Source organism: Aulonocara sp. 'chitande type north' Nkhata Bay, linkage group LG4 (genome assembly GCF_057382095.1).
Source record: "Aulonocara sp. 'chitande type north' Nkhata Bay isolate Kocher_YH1m ecotype deep benthic linkage group LG4, A_spYH_male_GT1.1, whole genome shotgun sequence".
Lineage (NCBI taxonomy): Eukaryota > Metazoa > Chordata > Actinopteri > Cichliformes > Cichlidae > Aulonocara > Aulonocara sp. 'chitande type north' Nkhata Bay.
Window position 1 is genome coordinate 8,960,473 of NC_141347.1, and position 23,040 is coordinate 8,983,512.

At 40.0% G+C, this 23,040-nt stretch overlaps 2 protein-coding genes and 1 non-coding gene across 4 annotated transcripts; all 3 read right to left on the reverse strand.

The window, feature by feature from the left end:
* Nucleotides 1-809: 809 nt before the first annotated feature.
* LOC147331921 (tRNA selenocysteine 1-associated protein 1-like) lies at nt 810-9,666 on the reverse strand. Of its 2 annotated transcripts, none has more exons than XM_086288254.1 (9): nt 9,488-9,666; nt 7,579-7,676; nt 6,823-6,922; nt 5,970-6,022; nt 4,937-5,065; nt 4,350-4,466; nt 2,453-2,756; nt 1,925-1,967; nt 810-1,824 (listed from the first exon to the last, which is right to left on the reverse strand). In XM_086288254.1, exons 1-9 carry the CDS (start codon nt 9,524-9,526, stop codon nt 1,688-1,690), a joined length of 1,020 nt encoding a protein of 339 aa, XP_086144380.1. In that variant the 5' UTR covers nt 9,527-9,666; the 3' UTR covers nt 810-1,687. The 2 variants fall into 2 exon arrangements, with proteins under 2 accessions (XP_086144380.1, XP_086144379.1); XM_086288253.1 differs by having other exon boundaries at nt 1,925-1,970.
* Nucleotides 9,667-9,926: 260 nt separating this feature from the next.
* Nucleotides 9,927-22,769, reverse strand: LOC147331922 (inositol monophosphatase 3-like). Its single transcript, XM_086288252.1, has 8 exons — nt 22,142-22,769; nt 18,886-18,958; nt 18,469-18,615; nt 18,134-18,293; nt 16,293-16,388; nt 15,039-15,200; nt 14,601-14,735; nt 9,927-14,209 (listed from the first exon to the last, which is right to left on the reverse strand). Exons 1-8 carry the CDS (start codon nt 22,282-22,284, stop codon nt 14,064-14,066), a joined length of 1,062 nt encoding a protein of 353 aa, XP_086144378.1. The 5' UTR covers nt 22,285-22,769; the 3' UTR covers nt 9,927-14,063.
* trnaq-cug (transfer RNA glutamine (anticodon CUG)) lies at nt 10,008-10,079 on the reverse strand. Its single transcript has one exon. It is a non-coding gene; the product is annotated as a tRNA-Gln (tRNA).
* Nucleotides 22,770-23,040: the final 271 nt, after the last annotated feature.

Sequence of the window (23,040 nt, forward strand, 5' to 3'; positions counted from 1 at the left end):
CTCTGCTCTAACAGGCCAGCCCAAATAAACTGCTCCACTCTGCATAGGGGTGCAGGGTGGATAAAGAAATCACAATTTTTATTCAGAGTGCCAGTAGATTTTCTTTGTGTACAGGCTGTAATCACCTGCTCTGGTGTTTACTGCTCTTTGTAGGTTTATGTATATGTATCTGTTTAAAATTATACTAAGGCTTAGGATTCACCCCTATTCATTGTTAGAGGTGTGTAAAATTCTTACACTTGCTCGCTGATAATTTCGCAATTAGCCCTTCAAAAATGGTTAATACTGGGTCAAAAAACAAGACAGAAGAGAGAGATTAAGGCGATTGAGGCCTCCAGCTGTGGATCCAAAACAAATGGCAACCTCGGGAGCCAACTCTTATATTCCTCTAGTTAAGTTTCCTTCCTTGTACAGAGGGTACATTTCTTTTCTACTTTTTTCTAACTGGCCCACCTTGTGTGACTCACAGGTGTCCTGACATATGTAAGATTTATTTATATTATGCTTTTCAAGAACAAAATGCACCTATACAGTTCATGGATGTAGCAACCCAGCAAACTACTATTTATTGATGACTTATCACACCACCCTCTAGTCCAAATACGGTTACCAACACTACTGTAGCCATATTGGTAACATTATGACTTAAAGTGAGTAATATCGATGTTTCTTCGCCCATCTTCTGTATACAATAAATAGTTTAAGAAGACAACTGAATGTTTTCTTAACTTATAACAGCATTTTTATTATTGCTGTATATTTTAATACTTTCCTTCCAGTATTGGCTGTAAAGACAAACTCAAGAGACATTTTTCCACCTTAATTCATTTTATTGATAAAACATCTCCAGAAAGAAAATATATACAAAACTTCAGCCATCAAAGAGCAGTTGATGGCTGCCTCGAAGTCTGACATCAAATCAGCCGTTAAAGTCCTCACACAGTTTTCACAGCACTCGAACATGTTGGGAGTTTGTCTCGTTCATCTAGCACATAGAAAGATTGTGAGCTTCTTGTTTGAAAAACAGATAACGTTTCCAATTGATGTGTTTTTCTGTAGGGTGTAAACTCAGTTTTCAACTCTTCCTAAATGAGTTCAATAATCTATCAGAAATTTTTCTAAAAGACAGGAATTCCTTCATTTAAAAAAAAAAAAAAAAAAAAAGATGAGAAGGATCGATGCTGTGTATGTACAAAGCAATTCTAATGATCATCCTGGACTCACAGGAAGTACATGACAAAAGACAATAAAGGCATGGTTTTCATTTTTGTTTGCAGATGTCAATCTCAACGTTGCTGAATGTGCATCTGCTGGTCATTCCATCACCAAATAACTACAGTTGGTTCCTCAGTGGCATAATTCAGTGGTGGTGGATGACACTCAAGTCTGCAGTACTACAGCTTCTGAGCGCTGGTCAGCTGCAGCACCTCAGATGGTATAAACTACAGAGCACTGAATAATGACTGACCTGCTGTTTGTTGCTAACATGCTAACTGTTACAGCCAAGTCTGTGAATATTTTAGGTGTTTAAAGAGGAACGTGTTTGTATTATCAGTCTTAGTGAGAACTGACACAGGAAATGAAAGCTGGCCACTAGAAGGTGTCAGTGTGTTGTTAAGATTTTGGGGATAAAAAACCAAAAACGTTTTTTAAAAATGAAAAATTTCAGGGGGGGTGGGGGACATTATCAAGAGAATGAGGGGATGGGGGAGTCAACAGAGTCCAGAGCCTCCCAGTGACAATTCATCATGGCATCATAGAGCTCCTCACTGCGCTGCATGAAATCTTTGTTCCACAGGTCGACGTCACACTCGGGAATGGGCTCTAGAAAAAAGAAACCACAATGCAAATCCCCACTCTGTGAGTGTCTCCGACATTTCTCTGGATAGATTTTTTCCCCTAATGTTATGTGACTCAGCCTTACCTTCTGCATTATCCTCATCTAGGTCTTCAGCCTCCACATGGCTCTGCTGCAGAATGACATCAGGGATTAGAACTACTTTCGCAAACATGGAAATAAATCTGAAAACTGCCTGGATGTGATAATACATGGCACTAATTAACACAATATAAACACGGACAATGTGTCAGCTGTGCTATGTGTACTGGGTGTATACAGTGAACATGTTTCAGTGAACATTTTCACTTGGCAGTGACAACAGTTTGCAGTCAGTTAACTCAGCAGTGTCACTTGTCCTGTCTACACTGAAGCTGCTTTGTTCAATTGGCCCATTCTGGGTAAAGAGAGCTGGTGTTTGGATGAATTACTTGTGAGCATTCTATATAACATGATAAATGATGTAAATGAGAATCTTAAACTTTTGGAAGGAAGCCGATTGTTCTTTAGCAAAGGTTAGCAGTTTCTCACGCTAAAAGTCATTTTGCTAAGCTTTGCTAACTTCCTGAAATGTCAGGGTTCCTTTAAGCACTGGTGTGAAAGTGTTCCCCTTACCTCTACGGCTCCTGACATGTCTGTGGACATTGGTGGCATCCCCATGGGAGGTGGTGGCATCATGTGACCTGGTGGTGGGTATCCATAGGCTCCGTAACCGTAGTTGTAGCCACTGTTGTAGCCGCTGCCATAGCCGCTGTTGTAGCCGGTACTGTTGTAGCCACCATACTGGTCGTAGCCCCCCCACTGAGAATAGTAACCCTGGCTTCCACCACTATGGCTGCCATAGTAACCAGACTGAGTCTGGTTGTAGTTGCTCTGGTAATTCTGGCCCTGGCCCCCGTGGTAGCTGCTCATCTTCTGGCTGTAAAACAACAAAAAGAACAATTTTTGGTTTGTTTGAAGGTTATCTGATGAAAGATCTTCATGAATGAACATGTCTCAGAGGAGCCTGGATGGATTTAAAGGTGTAGACATATGCTGAAACAGTAAACTGGACTATACTTTTGTTACAGACAAATCAAATATAAATCAGTCATATGGTAATGGTAGAAAGTACACCTAAGTAAGCTTTTGGATATCTATATAATAAACCTAACCGGGTCCTTAGCAGGTGTTAAAGTTTAGGTAAACACTACATCAAACCAGTAACACATGGCATACTGCATCATGTCAGTTAGCAAAAACAGAGCCAAAATACTGGTGGTGGTCAGAGGGCCCGGTGGCGCCAGTGTCCGGCAGCCTCGCCTCTGTCAGTACGTCCCAGGGCAGCTGTGGCTACAATGTAGCTGCCATCACCAGTGTGTGAATGTGTGTGTGAATGGGTGGATGACTGAATGTAGTGTGAAGCACTTTGGGGTCCTTAGGAACTAGAAAAGCGCTATACAAATACAGGCCATTTACCAAAATGCAGGTCTGGACTTTGACTGGTCCCCTCCTGGGAAGATGTCTTGAATATTTTAAACTTGTGAATAATCTTTGTCACTGGAGAATGACTGACTTCAGAATGTTTTGAAGTGGCCTTCTAACCTTTCCCAGACTGATGCGCAACAATAACTGCTTCCCTAAGACCTTCTTAGCTTTGTGTTAAAACACACATGAACTCTCCAGACCAGCAAACTGCCAAAACATCTGCTTTTACAGAGGTGGTCACACTTAACTACATCTATTTGATTATTATCATAGTTCTTTGTAAATTATGAGAGTATAATATATTGTTGGTCATCTCAGGTTGCATTTACTCATTTTAAGACTTGCTATTATGTTATTATGTCCTAAATCTTGAAATTGAAAGAGGGTCTACTTTCATTTTACATGACTGTATTTTTCCAGTCAGGCTGACTTTGAGGCAGATTGAATTTTAAAGTGTGAATTTTAGTTCAGTCTTTTGGTTACTAAAAGACTATCAAATAAGACCTGATAATAATAAAAACCCCAGGTTTCTCTTTCTCTTGTCCTGCTAGCCCTCAGTGAAGCCTTCACCAGCACTGACCCTGTGCTACAATCATCCTAGGCTCTGGTCACTCACCTCTTTTCCCTCTCTATGGTTATAAAGCACTCTGCATTTAACAATTGGTCATTATTAAACTCTGACTCTCTTATTCAGAGTGTTTTTTATCCCACCTCCCACTGCTTTTCTCTGTCCTCTCAGTCTAACCGACTGTAGTAGATGGCCCTCCCTGAGCTTGGTTCTGCCAGAGTTCTCCTTCCTGTTAAAAAGGTTTTTTTTCCTTTCCATCATCAAGTGCTTGCTCATAGGCCATCACATGAATGTTGGGGTGTTCCTCTCCATTATTGTAGAATCTTTGCCTACCAATATACAATCACTTGTGGTGAGTTTTGTTGTGGTTTGGCGCCAAGTAAATAAAACTGAGTTCAGGTGAATCCAAATTCCTCTGTCCTATTTTCTTTGGCACTTTCTGTATTCTATTCTCTCTTATCCTTGTCTGGGTCTTACCTCTTTGCAACAGCAATACTGAGCCTGAGTGGCTTTCCTCCCAGCATTGTACCCTGGCACTCCTCGATCGCCTTCTTCTGCTCGCTCTCCTCTCCAAACTTGACAAAGCCATAGCCTCTGCAAGTCAGAGAACAGTTACGCCTCCTTTGCACCGCCAACGCACACTCCATACTTGGCATTTAATAGCCACTTATAATGAGAAACAGAATATAATGGGTATTATTATGGTAGAACTGAAACTTGTTGTTTTACTTTTAACATGAGGTAGCATCACTTGAATTGTGAGTTGCTCTTGCTTAGCCTATATGGGGAAAACAATAGTTTTAGCATTAAGACGGCAAGAAAACATTTCTTCAGCCTTTTTTTTTTTCGAAAATAGATGAAGATGCACTGATGGTCAACGTCCATAGCACTGCTATCCAAATCATTATTATAGCACAGAAAACAGAAAAAAAAAATTACAGTATACTCTTACAACATTCATACAAGAAGGCAATACATCATACTATAGGAAGAAATACAAAATTCACAGTCAAACAGAATAATACTGCTGCCGCTGTCACGTGCACCTCAATGAGCTGACGTACCTTGAGTATCCATACTGGTCGGTGACTACTTTGGCTCCTTTGCATGAAGGGTACTTCTTAAAAACTTGATGCAGCTGGAAGTCATCTATCTCAGAAGCCAAGTCGCCCACGAAAACTGAGAACTCTGGCCTGAGAGAAGCAAGATCAAATATTCTTACTCAGTATGATAGACTGATATACTGATATGTTGACTGCTTTAGCCCACATGCCACTTAATAAGGACTGTTATGCAAGTTATCCTTCGTATTTAAACAGGAAGTGTATTGGAAGCTGGATAATTTACGGAACAACTTTGTTCAGTTTTAGATCATAAAATTGTAATTGCCCATTTCCTGACCCCCTCCCATGATGCATGTCACCCTCAGCTTTCACTGTTTATACAATGAGGGCCAGAAGTTTATGGACAACATTTCTTTGGTCACGTTGCTTCTACACATCACCACAGTGGATTTTAAATTAAGCAATCAAAATGTGATTGACGTGGAGGCTTTCAGCTTTAATTCGAGGTGTTCAAGTGAAGTGTTGTGTTAATCGCTTATGAATTACAACCATTTTACTATATACCTATAGTATCAATTTTAAAATCCTAGATGACTTCCTTCTTGAGTTATTGCATTCACCAGATTTTTTGACCTCAAGGTCAAGGTCAGAGGGCTTAATTTGAAACTCCTACGGTGCTTCGTTCTCAGGGTGGGTGGCCCATGTTGCCCGCCCACCCACCTGGCAAGGTGATGGCAACACCCCAGCAGCCTTTTATGGCTGAGGGTAAAACAAAATAAATCAATAGAAAACTGTTATTGTCCAAAAATGTATGGACCTGTATGCCACTGCTGCATGTCATTAACTTCTATCTTCTCTCTGTTCTCATTTATTTTTTGCCCCGATTGCCGTCCGTTGTTTTCGTTCCTCTTTTCTGTGCCGTCTCTTCCTCCAGCTAGGCAAGTTAGCTGGAGGAACTAAATTCTACAGAAAACTGCCTCCAAAAGTTTGGCGTTATGTAGCAAACAAAGACTGAATGGAAGTAAAGCCTTACCCTGCTTCTGGCCGTTTCCCATAGGTGGCATAGTTTAGCTTAAACTTCCGGGGCTGCACAAAGGAAGAGAAAGAACACACACTAAGCTAGGCAGACACACCAAAGACATGTAGTATAGCACTGATATTGCTGGAAATAAAAAGTGGAGTTACTATGGTTGTTATTTGGGTTTACATACCTCCACCACCCAGACCAGCCTTTAGCCCATTCCTCAGTTAGTTCCTACCAGAGACTCTATTCACCAGCTTCAAACAAAGTACATTCATGTACAAGCCTCTTAGCCACCTTCAGCAGCAGATACAGCCCAGTGAACAGGGGAGCCCAGTAGCTTGGCCAGCCCACGGGGCCAAAAGCATTTCAAACCAAGGAGCAAGCAGCTAAAGCTCACAACTTCCCAAACCACTTGGAACTGAAATTTGAAAGATGGGATGCCTTTTTTTGTCTTGCATCACCAGACTTAACTGGACCAGCCGTCTCTGCAGTTAGTATGAGACAGCTGCACTTAACATGATGTTTAACTAGTTTTGCTTCTTGATAAAACTGGTTTAAACTGACAGGGAAATCCTCACAGTGACAGCACTAAGAGCAACAAAAATCTGGTGTGTTCACAGAGACAATAACAACAGGATGTTAAACTGACTCCTAAGCACCTAACACTGTGTTTCTGTCCTAACAAAGCAGGACCAAGACTAGTTGAGCTCCACTATCCACAGATCAACAGTTAAGTACTGTTTGATAATTCTACTGAAAAAGGAAGGCGGTATTACATGTCAACAATATTTTTGTATTTATGATGAAATAATAATGATGAATAATATATGTGAGTAAATATCAACTGCACTACAGAACTGACCGGGTTTGATCCAGGAACCAGTTTCCCGTTGAGTCTCTGGACACACCGCTCCACACTCGCTTCATCTGCCAGCTCCACAAAACAGTATCCTGCTGAACCGCTGCACAAGAGAACAGAACCGGTAGCTACTTTTAGTGTTGAACGAGAAAGAGGCGGGAAAAACGCAGACAGATCAGGCATAACATTATGACCACTAACATATGAAGTGAATAGCACTCATTATCTTTTCATCATGGCACCTGTTGGTGGGTGATATATTAGGGAGCCACTGAACATTTTGTCCTCAAAGTTGATGTGTTACAAGCAGGAGAAATGGGCAACGCTTAGAAATTGAGAGAGTGGAGTAATGCTTTGTGCGATATTCTTCGGGGAAACTTTGGGTCCTGCCATCCATGTGAATGTCTCTTTGACACTTGCCGCCTATCTAATGAGTGCTGCAGACCGTGTGCAACCTTTCATGGTAACTCTTTTTCCTGATGGCTGTGTGGCTATTTCAGGAGGATAATGCGCCCTGATAACAGGAACACAGCAATGAATTTGAGGTGTTCACTTGGCTCCCAAATTCCCCAGATGTCAATCCAATCAAGCATCTGTGGGATGTGCTGGACAAACAAGTCTAAGTTCTGCAAGTTGTGAGGTGTGGCCTCCATCATTTAAAGGATCTGTTGGTAACATCTTGGTGCAGATACCACAGCAGAACTTCAGTGGTCTAGCGGAGTTAATACATATACATTTAGGCTGATGCATATATCCTACCCTGTTATCCTGTGAGTGATGATCTTGACCCCAAATGGAGACTCTCCCATAGCACTAAAGGCCTGTTTGATGAAGTTCTCATCCATATATGGGTCGAGCTACACACAAATACAAAGAAACATCATATGCACCACATTAGGTTCTGTGCAATATAATACAATGCATGTTTATGATTTACTGTATGTTATTACGCAGTAATACAGTACAATGCAACAAAGCATGGCTCTTTGTTCTAAGGCTACGTTCACACTTTAGGTGAAAGCGCATCAAATGCGACTTTTTTGACCCTATGCGACATACCATGACCCACCGATCATGGTATGACAGTGTGAACAGCACAAATCCAATATTATCAAATCCGATCTGGGTCACTCTCGTATGTGGTGCTGAATCCGATACATATCTGATGTTTTAGAAAGCGACTGCTGTTTGAACGGTCATGTCGCATTAAATCCATCTTTTACGTCACTGACACAAGACAGACGCCAATTATCAGCGCCAGAGAAGACATGTGAACGCTTCCTGCCCATCCAGTGTAGAGGTCAGTGAAACTGTTGGGAAGACAACGTGAACATTTTATTTGTATAATCTGCAGATTCTGATAGAAATCTGCAACTATCCTTTGAAGCACCGCTCCTCTAAAACAGCGATAAGGATCATTATTAGGCCAAGTGTAAATAACAAAATAACTTTATAACTTAAAGCAAAATTGGGAAACGTAAAGCCGGAAACAAGTCTTTACATTAAGGGCCATCAGTCAAACAATACTGTTGCTCTGGGTCTAAACAGAGCGCGTTGTGTGTGACGTCTTCTTTTGCGCACGCGGGCCGCTTTGAGGGTTAACACTAGAGCGCGTTTGCTGTCACTTTTTATTTGTAGTGTGAACAAGCAGACAAAAAAAATCAGATTTGATCAAAAAATCGGAATTGAGCATCAAGACCTGCAGTGTGAACGTAGCCTAACTGATACTTGTTTCTACTACAGAAGCTACTACAGAATATTTAGTAAAAATAACCAAACGCACACAAATTAAACCTCATTTTAGCATTCCTATGTAATTAAGCGGTTTCGAAATCACATGAGAAAATGCACAACTAACATGACTGACAAAAAGCGACACATTTGGGATTTTGATGTCGCCCAAACCCAAGGCAAAAGTCACAACGCACAACCAATAAAACTGATTAAACTTCCTATAATTTATAATCTTGATAATCTCTTTCTGCTATTTGCACTTTTTTTTTACTGTAAATTTCCGAGTTAATTTGTAAATTTTTGTAGTAACCTGTAAATTGTAAATACTGTAAAACCTTTTTCTGTCATTTAATGGTCGGGCATTGCACAGCTACAAGCATTTCACCCCCATGTCATACTGTGTATGGTTGTGTGTGTGTGTGTGACAAATAAAATTTGAATTTGATCGATCATCTGTGTGTCTTTAGCACAGGCACAGCGCGCCTCCAGACCGAGGTTGTTTTTTTTGTTTGGTTTTTTTTTTCAAACTAAAAAAAAAAATAAAATTGTCCTTTCGCTTAACCCTATACCAACTTTGAGTTTAGAGAATAATTTTGTGTGTGGCACTTTTTACGGCTTAATCTGTTAATCTTTGTTGGCGTTATATTTAAACTTTAATGATTAGCTCGCATCACTTGCTAAAGCTCGCCACAATACGAGGAGGAGCCTGGCCACAGACAATAACATTAGAGTTGTTTGATGACTTATCGTCGTTAATCGTTAATATGTGGTATTATTGAATTATGTTACACCAAATCTTTTCAAACTGTGTACACTGGAAGACAGTTTAGTCCAACATTTTACAAGTAGTAGGTTACCATAACTCAACCTAGCTAGCAGTCGCCACACATAGCTAAGCTAAGATCACACACAGAAACATGGATTTCAAACATACATCACCCATCCAGAGACTCGTCTGTCTGTTGAACATCATGGATGCGAGATAAGATGGTAAGAGTATATATTCGTGGTACAAAAAGCAAATGTTTTGTTTAAAGTTATCTACACGGTCACACTGGACACGTCCATTCGTTGTTCCACTTCCGCCTTAGCCAGCAGACGTGTGCTCCGGTCTTTTCAAATTAAAAGTCTCACTCGAAACTATTGTAGCTGGCGTAGACCATAGGTCGAAATAGTCAGAATTGGGAAATAAGTCAAATTAATAATCACACAAATACATGTGCCTTGATTAATTTATATTGACATTTGGTAGCATTTCGAGGTCTACAAGGTGAAAATAAATATATCAAGGCGTCGGACATGTGTGATATGGACGCATTGCGCAGGCCAAAAGTTGGTCCTCATAAAAAAATATTGTCACACTTTCCTCGCTGGAATATTTTATATTTTATTTCCACAACTGTATTTATTACAAATCCGTCCGAGTTAACTTGACATGCAGCTTAAAAATAACCAGGTTCCACCGAGATTTGAACTCGGATCGCTGGATTCAGAGTCCAGAGTGCTAACCATTACACCATGGAACCACCACGCCTGAAACCACCGATGTATTCAAACACTTTGTCTTCTATCTGAATTTCTTATGTTATTAAGACTCTACAAAAGTGCTATTTTTATATCATGCTTGAACCGTTTCAGTGCTACCATGTGTCTGCTACAGTAATATCAAAGACTACGCAGCCCATTCCTTCATGCACACATATGCTTTATTGAGAATTCACAGCAAAAGAATGATTAATCACTCACAGAGCAAACCACCTGACAGTAACCCTCACTCCATAGCCTTTAAATAGCACACCAACTTTCATTAATTGCTTCTGATTTAGTTGTCCACTACCCTTTCATGTAAAAAGCCCCAGACGACACTGGAATAAATATGCCACCCAGCTTCCAAATTCAAAGAAACAGTTTATTATTATTGCCCTTATGTGCTGGTTAGAGGCAGAGTGAGTGGTCAGGTTAACCACACAACTGATTTGACCTCTGTATGGCTGGAACCAGAACGATTTAAACAGGTGTCAGAGTCCTATAGAAGACACAGTATTTAAAACCAGTAAACTGAAGTGACTATCAACTCATTGCTACCCCACTCCAATAATAAGTCATTTGTTATTAGTTTTATTTTGAATAAAATGTGAATCCCCTGTCCGAACCAAATGCAAATTGAGCCTACTCTTGTTAGAAAGGCAGGGACAGCCAGATAACCACACAGAATAAAACAAAACAAATTCAAGATGAGTAGGCTCTGTCTATATTGTATTCAAATTCCCACCCCTGGTCGGAAGTGTGAACACTGGTTTACATGCATTTCATCTGAAGCATTGCAGCTGAATACGTCACATCAGAATGGAAGGACTCTGGTAAATTTCCAAAAGTTACACCATTTGGTAACATTTGGTCAACTGATTATCGTTTCTAAAAGTGTCCGACAGGAGCAGGACATTGCGACTACTAAAGCACCCACTGTGCTCAAGGCTTAAGGAACTGAATACACCATTTAAGCAAAAGTTACAGGTGTCTATGAGCATGGTAGCCCTGTTTAATGTCTAATAATTGTATCCTACAGATTCACTGTAGATTGATTTTCCTAATGAAAACCTGCTGCCTACAAGTGTGTGAGGAGAAGGCAACAAAGGTCTGTAACTGACTTCTATCTTAATAATATTTTCTCATATTTTTCTTATTTAATTCAAAACTTTTCTTGTAGAACCAACAAACTAATGGATATAGCATCACTTGAAGACATTTTCACACATGAAGCTCCAGGGTTTTCTGGTTCCAAACAAACAACATATCATCACAACTGGTTCACATTCAGTCAAGGCCAAGATATCTGGGAATTTACTTTCCATTTTCTAACCATTTGGGAAGGGAAAAAGATTTAACGCTTGAGTAAATTTAAAAAATAAAAATAAAATAAAAAATCTACTGCAGACTTTATGCAGAAAAAATCTTCACCTCAGAAAATCAGCTCAGGATATTTTCCACAGTTGTACGTTCTTATATGTAGCACACATGTGTTCTTGTGTTAAAATGACTTTAGATTTCTTGCAGCTCCTTATGGAGCCACCAGCTTAGAAAACAGTTCTCACACAAAAGCACAAAGTAAGGCAATGTACAGCACTCACAAAAACACAAACACAAAGAAACATTACCCAAGTACTTGAAAAGTCTCTAATCCCTCTTAAACTGCCTACAGAGAATGACGCTTGGTATATCAACCGATGTTAGCATAGAAACATTCATTGACAGTCTAGTTTAGTGCAGATCAAACACACTCAAATCAGGTACAATGGAAATTTGTCACACTGTATATTTTACACTTAGCAAACCCAACATCTAACAGCCTTCAAACAGCTGCAGTACCATCAGTCTGTAACAGACCAATCCCACCATTGAACTTTTGGAACAACCAAAAAGGTCCCAAGTCAAACTAAAGGAACAGGTCACTCACAAGCTCAAGACACATCCTTGACTTCGTATTTCGCTGGGATTTTTCACAATGTAGCATTATTTCACAGTGAAACAGTCCAGCTTCAGGGGTTATAGAAATATCAGACAGACGGTACAGAAAGATTTCAGAGCAGTAAGCAGGAAGAGGTTCAACATTTTCAGTATGATGAAGTACTAAGAGAATTAAAAGGCTAATCAAAATTCAAAACCATGCACATGGAGTCAGTGTACAGTTTAGCATCCACCAAATCTGGCACCGGCATTTCAGCAGTTTTTCCCGTCAATTAATTTTCCAAGTGTGTAGACTGCACAGTAGCAGAAATTGTTTTCAAACTGGAGACAATATACATCAGTCCATCTCAGGTTGTTTTACATACATCTGTGAAATACATTTCTCTATGAAAGGTTTTTTAGAAAACTTACATTTAGCTGATGGCAACATGACACCACTGAAACACACGATTGATTTTCTTGTGACGTTCTGCTTTTAAATTGATGTCAATGATTTTGACTGAGCTTATGTGGTGGGACTTATACACTGCTCTCGGCAGAGGTGAGATCCCCTTGCTGTATAATCTGTAGTCTTTAGCTTTGATGTTCTGCTCATGTATGTAAAACGGTGGAGGCGACGCTGTGTGAAGTAGCTGAGAAGGTGCTGACTGACGTCACGCTAAGTCTGACTCATGTATTTGCAGGAATCTGAAGAGGAATGCAGAAATATAGGAACTTTTGCATTATTTTAGCTGATTAAAGCTCCCATCACTGAAAGAGAAAGGAAGGACATCATGTGGTGTGGGAAAAAGTCCCTTTACTGTACACATTTAAAAATAATAATCCAATTTAAATCTGGTATGGTTGTTCAATCTTGCAGTCATATCAGACTCCCATACTCTCTGGGAGTTCATATTTGGACTTCACAGAGAGCAAACATCACAACCTGTGTCGAAACGACCAAACCTTCATGCAGCTCTCAGGATGAATAGAAACAGGCCGTGAGTCACAACTCGCAGACTAAAAAGCAGCTTTCAGTGTCCAAGCCCAAAGGTGGTCTATCAGGTCAGGAGCATGCTACATCATCAATTTGTATTTGTCCCAGGATCAGACCGCAAATAGCCTTTTGATTTTTATAGGAGTAGAAGCAGACATTTTGGACTACATCTTGTGAAATACATGTGCTGACTGACTCGTGACTGAATATATTTTACAGTGTAGCTGAGATAGGCTGCAGCCCTCCCACGACCCTGACAAGGATAAGCGGAAGAGGATGGATGGATGGGTGTATATATTACAAGAGACCCTGGACTACAGTTTGATAGACCTGCAGCTCAAGTGTGATCAAGAACAGCAAAGTAAACTATTACACCAAGTGAACTGTGATGTGTTCATATAACATAGGGTAGTTAACCCCATATTACAGTGGAAGTTTATGATATGAAGACATATGGAGTGTATTTGCCCAGTCTCAAATAATACTACTATGGTACTATTAGTACTACTACTACTACTACTAATAATAATAATAATAATAATACTAATAATAATAATAATGATAATGAGGGGGATTACTCAATCTTGATGAGTATTCTAGTGTGCTTGCCTGTAACATGTTCTTTTCTTATTCTTGTTTTCTCTTCTGATTGTTGTGATAAAGACGATGAACACCAGAGATGTCCCTCTGTGGGTTTTGTTGCAGTGTTCAGTGTTGTGCTCCTCAGTTTGGGGGGTGGGGGGTTGTTTTCCACTGTATGTCCTTGTATGCAAGTTCCTGACAAAAGGAAGACATGTCGGTTCTCCACGCTGCAAGAAAGTATGCTTTCAGAGGAGTGAGTATTCAGAGCCATTGTGCCAGCTGTTGCAGTTTCCAGTCATAGCCAATTTGGCTCCACAGTCCTGCTCTTTTGTCCATGCTGGTAATTGTGACTCCAGTGCAACTTGATGGTAGATGTTTGGTGTCCCATGATGATGAAATCATGCAGGCCTGATTATGTTTCCAGCCCACTCTTGCTGGCTGCTGTGTCACCCTAATCAAACCACCTATGGCCCTGTCTCCGTGTGTTTCACTGCTTGTCATTGTCTGTGTTACCTCGTAGTCTTTTCAGTAAGGCCTCGTGATCTATACCTACACTGGCCACCAGTCCTCCTTCATTTTCTGGAGCTCCTCTGTAGTCGATGTTCTCTCCCTTTAGAGTTGTCATTTGGCCCCCTACAATCACAGTGATTACATGATTGAAATGGTCATTGGACAACAATACAGCTGCATTTAGTATTTCATTTCTTTTGAAGTATCTGTTTAGGTGTAGTTAAGCCAACATGCAGCCTAAGGTAATAACTGTTACTTTCATTAAGGAGGCTGCATGATTGGTTCAGTTTGCTGTTTGGATTGTCCAAAATATTATGGACAGTTATATAAAAATAGGATAATGTATTAAATCTTTTCAAATGAAACTGGAACCAGAAGCTTCTTGACGAGGACTCGTGCTTATTGTGTAGTGATCTTTTTAGCCTCGTCTGAGACGTACCATCTCACAATGCTCTTGTTAATTTAATGAAGTGGGAAAACAGGACAGGCTGGAAAAAAATCTTTGCTACGTTACCCAGTTCAGTCAGTAGTGCAGCACCAGCACAGATGTCCCACTTCTTAATAACGGTGGTGTGGACGTAAACATCTGCCTCCTCTGTAAGGCTTGTCTCACTTGAATGTGTGTCCAGCAGTGACAGGACTTTGTATCCTGAGAAAGACAGAAATATTAAACCATGTTAGCATCCTCATCCGCCATAGCTGAGGTATGACATCTTGTACTAATGTTTGAAAGCAGGAAAAAAGGAAAATTTTTAAAATTTAAAAACATTAGAAAAAAAAAGCAACAATAAAAACACACTGTGCAGTGTATTTTCTTAAATTATAGAAACTAACTAACTGACTGCAACACAAAGTCTTTGTGTGAATGGAAAATGGATTTGAAAACTAGACATTTAAGTGCAATTAAAGCCTTTGACTTTTAAATATTAAATAAATGTAAAGGACCACTCACCTGCTCCACCTGCTTCTATGATTGTTGTGCTGTTTCCAAAAGCATTCCGAATACGATTTTTAACTTTTCCAGAGTGAGAACGTGATACTATCACTTTCTTAGGGCTGGCGTTGTAGGATGAGCGGCGATTCACATTTGATCCATGACCTACGACCGCCCAGGCTGAAGGAATGATGAAAAGTACACAGAGAGACGGAAGAAGCTGTAAATGTCTCTTTTTCAGAGAGAGAAAAAGTCTTTTACAGTTAAAATAAATGAATAAATGTTTGCAAAAAACCCCAAATACATTTAAAGCAATTTGGCCCAAAGTTACACATGTTTTTTTGTATATGTTCAACTTTTCCAAGTGATTGACAAATGCCAATATGCAGGTGTGTGCAGTGTAATAGTGGCGCTCTGAATACAAATAAACACAATAAGTCTTCTGGATTATTTTGGCTTTAAAATGGTGTATGCTGCTCATTGCATTAGCAGCTGGTGAATGTTTAGAACATAAAGAGGGAGATCTGTTTTTAGGAGCTGAGACACGAGGCTTCAAAATGCAGAGCAAGAAGCTTTTTTTTTTTTTTTTTTTAAACGTACAATGTATGCACAAAGTGTATCGGGTGTTCGGTGCCTCACAGCAAAATAGCCAAACTATTAACGAAGGTGACGCCTCACAGACATCCATCAGATAGAGCTGCCTGTGCCTTCAACTGTCAGTCCAAGCAGCCATGCCCCTAATAACAGTAGTCCTTAAGAAAATCCAGAGGTAAGTTGTAAACATATTCAACCCTGTACAGCTGCTGAAGTGAGAAATATCCACTGACAGCACAACAGGTTTTTATACCAGCCTATTAAAAATTCTTTATGGCCAAATTGGGCATTGTAACAGGGAAGTCTACAGAGAATGTGATACTTTTAGAGCCAGCCTCTATTGGCCAAGCTCCAAAGGAAGAGGAACGAATGGTTTCCGGCACTTGACATTTGATTAACTGTGTAGCACCAGAATTTGCTGCTTCTGCACCGTAACACAGCAATTGTGACGCAGTTGTGCTTTACAGTTTACTTATTTACCAAGATGACTTCCCAAATGGGAAGACCAATAACTTAGAAAAAGAAAACGCCCCTGAAAACTCACCAAGTGATGGACTTGGCCAATCACCCAAGAAGCTGACTTCGCTCAACAATGACCTTATATTATTGGACTGGATGTGTAACAATAAAATGTGGAGCCTTGTTTAATGTGAAAGCGGTTGAAGCACTTAACCTTACCAGTGAAGCCAGCAAATGGCTGGTGTACAACTCCAATCACAGGTTTACCATCTACAGCCACACACACCATGGTGGTCACATATTTCACCAGATTCTCTGTGGACAGATGAGCAAAGAGGCAGAAGGCAGAATGAGGATAAGACAGAAACGGATAAAAAGACATCTTAATCTAGAATAAAATGCATGAATCACAACAATAATTTATGCTGTTGTTAAAACCCAAAGGGTCCCGTGGCAGTTTAAATGTTTAAGCTTGATATACAAGCGTTTGAAAATGACTCTCTCTGGCTTTACTTTTTCCACAGAAATGTTCCTTAATAACACAGTTATGGATCCCAGCACAATACAAGTATCACTTTCATATTACATTTGCATGGCACTGAAAGCCTTTCCGCAGCCTCACATGCTACTTCTTAAGAAATCAACATGCTTCAGTTTAGAACACGTCACTGTGGCCGGTGGAAACGTTGGACGTCGGCGACTCATTGTCAGTCACCTAAATCAACTAATCATCTCTAAACACACTTCTGCTTTAATTACCGCCCACTGCACGCTTTTCAAGCGTACAGCAACCAGCATACTAATTTTAAACTAAAGTAGGTCATGTGCACAGCCTGTCACCCACAGAGACTCAGTATGCGCATACATAAGGACACGTTCACAGAGTCAGTCTCACAAATACACATCAGCACCCAGTGTGTTCCTCCATCTGGGAGGCTGCCAACGAAACAGGCCAACATTTAAACTGTTACCCGGGTACATCATGAGAAAGAATGCTAATGACATGATATATTTTACAAATAAATTATTATTCAATTTTAATCTCATTTTAATATAAATTAATAATTTATATTAAACCGAGAATGCAGCGGAGTTTCTCCTGCTCTATATTAATAAAGAGGTCAATTGTTGTTATATAACACTGTTTTATATAACAATACTGACTGTAAAGACATTTTATCAGGATATATTTTTCTTTATTTAACAAATAATGAGCTTTAGAATAAACCAAAACATCTCAGTTGTGCAATTCTGAGCATGTTCAATGGCCTTGTGTCGAGGAAACAAACAGATCTTTACTGAACTTGTGTAACTGGATTTCTTTTAATCAATTTCCAACAAATGATTTTATACAGTATTGTGCAAAAGACTTGAGCAATCCCTTATTTATTTGTCTTATGTTCTCTTGTCCACACCATGCCAAAATACACCACGTTTCCATCTAACAGCACTTTCAGAATCACCTTTTTGGTGCAGAAATACTATTTAATGCCTATGAAAATATATTTATTATTTTTGCAGATTCAATTCAAGAAATGGGAATTAATTACATGTTTTCGAGACAGGGTTACTGCACCGAGCGCTCCAATTACCATGGACTACTGTTGCCTTCCCCCTCCACATCTTCTCGAGCCTTTCTCTCAGTATTTCTCGAGCGTCTCGTGTTCCTTCTTCCTGATGTTGCTGTCATTAAGTATTGCTACATCTATCACTACAGCCGTCTTCCTCTGCTTGTCCACCACTACTATGTCCGGTCGGTTAGCCAATCCGTATCTGGAAGTCCCACAGGATCTTAGCTCGGCCATGCTCAACCACCCTAGAGTGCGTGTCCCATTTTGAATAGAATAAACAGACACACACAAACCCTCTATAGTCTATTCTATCTTTTGTTTTGAAAATGGTAGATTTGACATCATCAAACATCATACACAAAATAAGAAAAACCTCACTGAGAGCACACAAGCTGCCACACTATTAGTTGAATATACCATTCTCCTGTGGAACTTCAAATATGATATCAGTATGAGATGAGGCTGGCTGAGCGTCAGTGATATGCACACCTGTGTATTCCTGTGTCGCGTCTAGGGGATCGATCCACACAGTAATGCTCTCGACTGGAATGTCACTGCTCCCCTTAAACTTCTCACTTATTGCACCTGGAATGTTCTGGCTCCATTGTATTGAATTATCCTCCATGTTGTCGTGTTCTTCACTGTTCACCTAAAAACAAACACACAGAGAGGGAGATTAGTCCCAGTTTGTGATTTAGCTCCCAGATTTGTGGAGCCGCTTATAAATGAGAGCCCTCACCTGCCAACAAATACAAGGCAAGATAATTTGTGTTTTCCCAGGAGATTTCAAGGCAGCATGCAGAAGTAAAGAAATCTGGGCTCACCGTAACTTCAGGGAATGTGTTCTTCAGTAGGTAAAACATCTTTCTGTGAGACTGCAGGTCGCCCATAGTGAGTGGATCGTTAGCTCCTTCCTTTGTTTTGCCCTTTGATTTCTCCTGCAGGACATTTTCTTCACGCACCTGCTTTACCTAGAGAGATTTACAAAGCTCACATTTTCACCAGCTAATGATGGCTGTGTGTGGCTTACTTTTCTCTATAAATTCATTCATTATCCAGTTTATTCTACACTTTGCAGATGGTTTGCTTGATATCTGTGAAGGAGTCGTTTAGAAAGGTTTTTTTCTTTTGAAACATAAAAACATCAATATTTAACTACAATCAGAGATTGACACAAATTTGTCAGTGGCAAGAAATTTTATTTTCAGTCATATGGGGCTTAAATAAAATTGAACTCTTACCTCTTTGCCACCTAGTTCTGCTGCCTCCATTGAGACAGCCAACAGGTCCCTCAAGTCCACTGTTCTTCTCTGCCTGCATGGATAAATGGACAAAACAAGAATCGTTAGCTTCCCAATGAACTTTTCGTCACAGCTAACCTGCTGAAACTGTATGAGCCTTATCAGGTTTTATATGATGCTAGAATTTCAAACTCAATAATATTTAGTAGTACTTTTGATACTATGGGGAAAGCTTTGAGCTCATCTTGAAGTAATAGCAGTAATGACAAGTACGTCATTTCTTGACAAAGTAAACTTGTTAACTTTTATCAAATTTTCCCAGTTACACGTTAGTTTTACTCAGCTACGTATTTAGGATCACGTTTGGAGGTTTTAATCATTTCATTACAGATCATGACAGTAAATTATATTTTAGAACCTACTAATAAACAAAGGGTACAGCAAACAATACAATACCTAACACATCCAAATAATTTAATTATTATAAAAGAGCAGCACTATGAAAATATTAAAAATGAACTTTGGATAAAGTGAGCTTATGCCAAAATAAAAACAACTGAAAAAAGAAGAAGAAAAAAGTTCACACTGCTCTGCCTCAGTCGCAGCTCTTCAGGCCTCAAACAGTCTGATTTGACTGCTCCGTTCTGGATTTCACTCTTTGGTCCTCCACACAGCGAGCATTGTGTCCACTCTGCCACAGCTCAATATGCAAACCATTCAGCCTGCAATATTTATTGATCTTTTATCCAACTACAGTCTGGTAGCCATTACCTTAATGACAATGATTAATGTTGCTATTGGGTGATCGCTAATAAAAATTCACACGCACACCAGCCAGGTTGACATTTCTGGTAACTATTTAATAATTCAATGTTGTTGAAATGGGAGCTTGAATGACCTCTGACATTCCGTCATTTTCAGTCCAGTATTTGAACCTGATCATTGTGAGATGAATATATTTCTTTCTTAAACCACTTAACACTGACATATAAATCATTCACACATAAAAAAGGCATCCAGCTCAAGTGATGAGCCAGCGTTCTGCCTACACATGAAAGACAACTTAGCAAAGAGCCAATTTTAAGTTCTATTTAAGCACTTTATTAGCAGCAGTATAATAAAGTTTACTCCAATTTCTTTAGTTGAAGTTACAAAAATACCCAAGATAACAGGTTGAAAGGCATCGGATAATAAAATGCTTATCAGCTTTTAGCTGAAAACTTGGACTATCTCTGCATGGTACGAAGTGCATCCTTAGCAAAATAATGTTGAGGAATCTAAACAAGTAGAGGACAAAAGAAAAAGTGGGCCTAAAAAATAAAGATAAGCAGTATCTTAAACGCTTTCATTTTTCAGCAATGAAAAAGATCCCAAAGACTCTGCAAACGTAGTAAAAGAGTACCCGGATAGAAAAATGGACAAATGAACATCATCAATCATGGATTGGCATCCTTAGAGCTGGGACTTAAACATTATTGACTCAGGGTGGGATGATTTTGACAAGAGAACGGAACAAAACGCAGCCAACATCCAAAGAACTTTGAATGTCCTTCGACTACTTAAAGAAATTATAGGAAAGATTACCTAAGAGAGCTCAGCCTTTCAAACTTCTTGAAATTACACAAACACGTTTGTGTTGTATGCTTGAATGTTTCAATAAATTGCTGCAGCTATTTAACATTTTTTTAGTAAGAAATGAAGGCTGGATCAAGACTTTTGCGCAGTACTGAATGTTATTCTTCATTTGCTGGCTGGTCTTGTCAATAAAGAACTAGAAAAGGGATGACATAGCTTCATCTTAGCCTTGTGATTATAGGTGTGGGTATTTAGCCAAAGATTTGGAGATTTTAAAATGGGCTGAGGCAGTGTTTAGTTTCAAACAGTGTCACAGAACTACATCAAGGCTAATCCTAGGCATTTTTTAAACAAAACATACCAGTGCTATCACAGTATTCACAAAACCCACACTGATTACAACCCTCTTAACTAAAGCCAGTTCTCTCTCTCTATTTTTTTTCCCCTAAACTACACAGAGTCGTTTAGAAAGGCATATTCATTCTGCAGGACAACAAAGCCAACTGCACAGGCAAAATCATTCAGAGTCAAGTTCAGAACAAAGAGCCCTGCCACATGTTGCATGTGCCTCACAAAGCCCTGCATCTTAGTGGGGCTGCATGAAGTGACAGCCTTGAGAAGAACTAAATCCATTGAAACTGTGGCAAGTTATTTCCTTAACTTATTGAAAAATAAAGACACTTATACTTTAATTTTACTGCCTGAAACTGTCAAGTGTTACATGTAAATGTAAGAGTGATATGAGCCTGTGTTTCAGATTACCTGGTGACAGTGAGGTACCAACTGCTATCTGTTCTCAGAGTGGATGTTAGTGAGCTCTCCCTGTATGCTGCCAACGGGGAAGACCAACCAGATTAACCTGTCACATATGTGCACCTTCTTCATTCTGACCAGATTTCAGCTCAACCATGAAGATTAACATCAGAGTTTGAGTTACAATTACATCAATAAATCTGAGATCATCTGCCAGAAGGTGTTAATAGGTTCCTTTCTAAGAAACCTTACAGGTAGTTTCTTTGTGAGGGAACGGTACATAAAACCACTGACACCTGCAGATGCCATGTATGATGTATTGTGCACGGTGCAGACATGTGATGGGTTAATCTGGTTGGACTGCCCCGCTGGCAGCATACCAGGAGCGGACTAACATCCGCTCCGAGTACAGATAGTATAAAGCAGGGGTCCCCAATCCCAGTCCGCGAGGGCCGGTGTCCCTGCAGGTTTTAGATCTCACCCTGGGTCAACACACCTGAATCACATGATAAGTTCATTACCAAGCCTCTGGAGAACTTCAAGACATGTTGAGAAGGTCATTTATCCATTTAAATCAGCTGTGATGGATCAAGGACACATCTAAAACCTGCAGGGACACCGGCCCTCGTGGACTGGGATTGGGCACCCCTGGTATAAAGTGTATGCTGCAGTTGTAGGGCTCACTAACAGCAGATCCCATAAAAATGTGTGCGAATAAGAACGTCAGGGAGAGAAATTACGAACACGCATCAGCACAGTTCTTTGGCGTCATACTGTCACCAGATAAACTCGCGCGCTTCATCTATTAACAAAGAATTGTGTCAGCTGACAAGAAAATAAATGCATTTTAGAGACATGTACATGAGAATAAAACCACAGACAGACACTCTACGAGCAGTGACAAGTTTTATCACGTTTTACCACTTACTGTGTTGAGAGGGGAGTCTGGGACCTGAAGGCAGCCAGGCGGCTGGAGATGACCCCGGAATACAGGTGGTAGATGACACCGACTCCAAGGAGACAGAACACCGCCACACCGAGCGGTGACAACCGGATACCCATCGGAGCCATGGCTACACGGAGAGCCTTTTCGGGTTTTTTAGCCGGAAAATGATTACTCAAATCCAAAATAAAAGCACATAAGTGCTTACAGGAGCTAGCTGACGTGGCTGTCCCCCGCCGCCAGTCACGAAAACCTAGATCCGCGTTGCCTCACAACTGCCAGCTAATCTTCTGATAAACACGTCGACTGTGCTAAAACAAAGCTAGGAAACAAGCTGTCAAATAACCCAACACACTGGCTATTTTTTAGCAGCTGACTAGCCGTTTAGCATCGTCCGACATGTCTGAGAGAATTCACCCAAAAACGAGGCCACCGCTCCCGTTTAGAACGACATTCCGATTCTTGGACAGCTCCCCCGCTCCTGGTTCTCGCTGTTAACTAACTGAAACGAGCCAAGTGTTCACAGCAGAACAAACACACCTCTGTTCACTCATTTTCCCTATGCACCTACAGATGTCGCGACTGCTCACTTCCCTTCCGGGTTATTGCTGCTTTCGTCACTGCTGTCAGTTCTTCTGCGTCTTGACTTTTTATTTTTTAAAATTGCCGTTAAACTTCCAGATAGCACTTATTTTTATTACTACTAAAATTCTTCCATTTAGAAAAAATACATTAGGATGATTAAAAAAAACTTACTATAGCCAATAAATATTAGATAAGCTTTGGAAACCGATCTTTACCTAACAAAAAATCATATTTTGTCACAAAACTGTTCATGATTTATGAAAATTATTAGTTTTTAATATTTTTACTAAAATTGGGTT

Excerpts from the sequence above, each read along its gene's own strand:
- LOC147331921 (XM_086288253.1), bottom strand. The coding sequence starts at position 9,526 with ATGATGTTCAACAGACAGACGAGTCTCTGGATGGGTGAT. Across the intron at positions 5,066-5,969 it reads GGGAAACGGCCAGAAGCAGG|GCCAGAGTTCTCAGTTTTCG; the intron begins GTAAGGCTTTAC and ends TGCTTCTCTCAG. Across the intron at positions 1,825-1,924 it reads AGATGAGGATAATGCAGAAG|AGCCCATTCCCGAGTGTGAC; the intron begins GTAAGGCTGAGT and ends TCTTTTTTCTAG.
- LOC147331922 (XM_086288252.1), bottom strand. The coding sequence starts at position 22,284 with ATGGCTCCGATGGGTATCCGGTTGTCACCGCTCGGTGTGGCGGTGTTC. Across the intron at positions 14,736-15,038 it reads CATAGAAGCAGGTGGAGCAG|GATACAAAGTCCTGTCACTG; the intron begins GTGAGTGGTCCT and ends TGTCTTTCTCAG. Across the intron at positions 14,210-14,600 it reads TGCACTACTGACTGAACTGG|GGGGCCAAATGACAACTCTA; the intron begins GTAACGTAGCAA and ends CTGTGATTGTAG.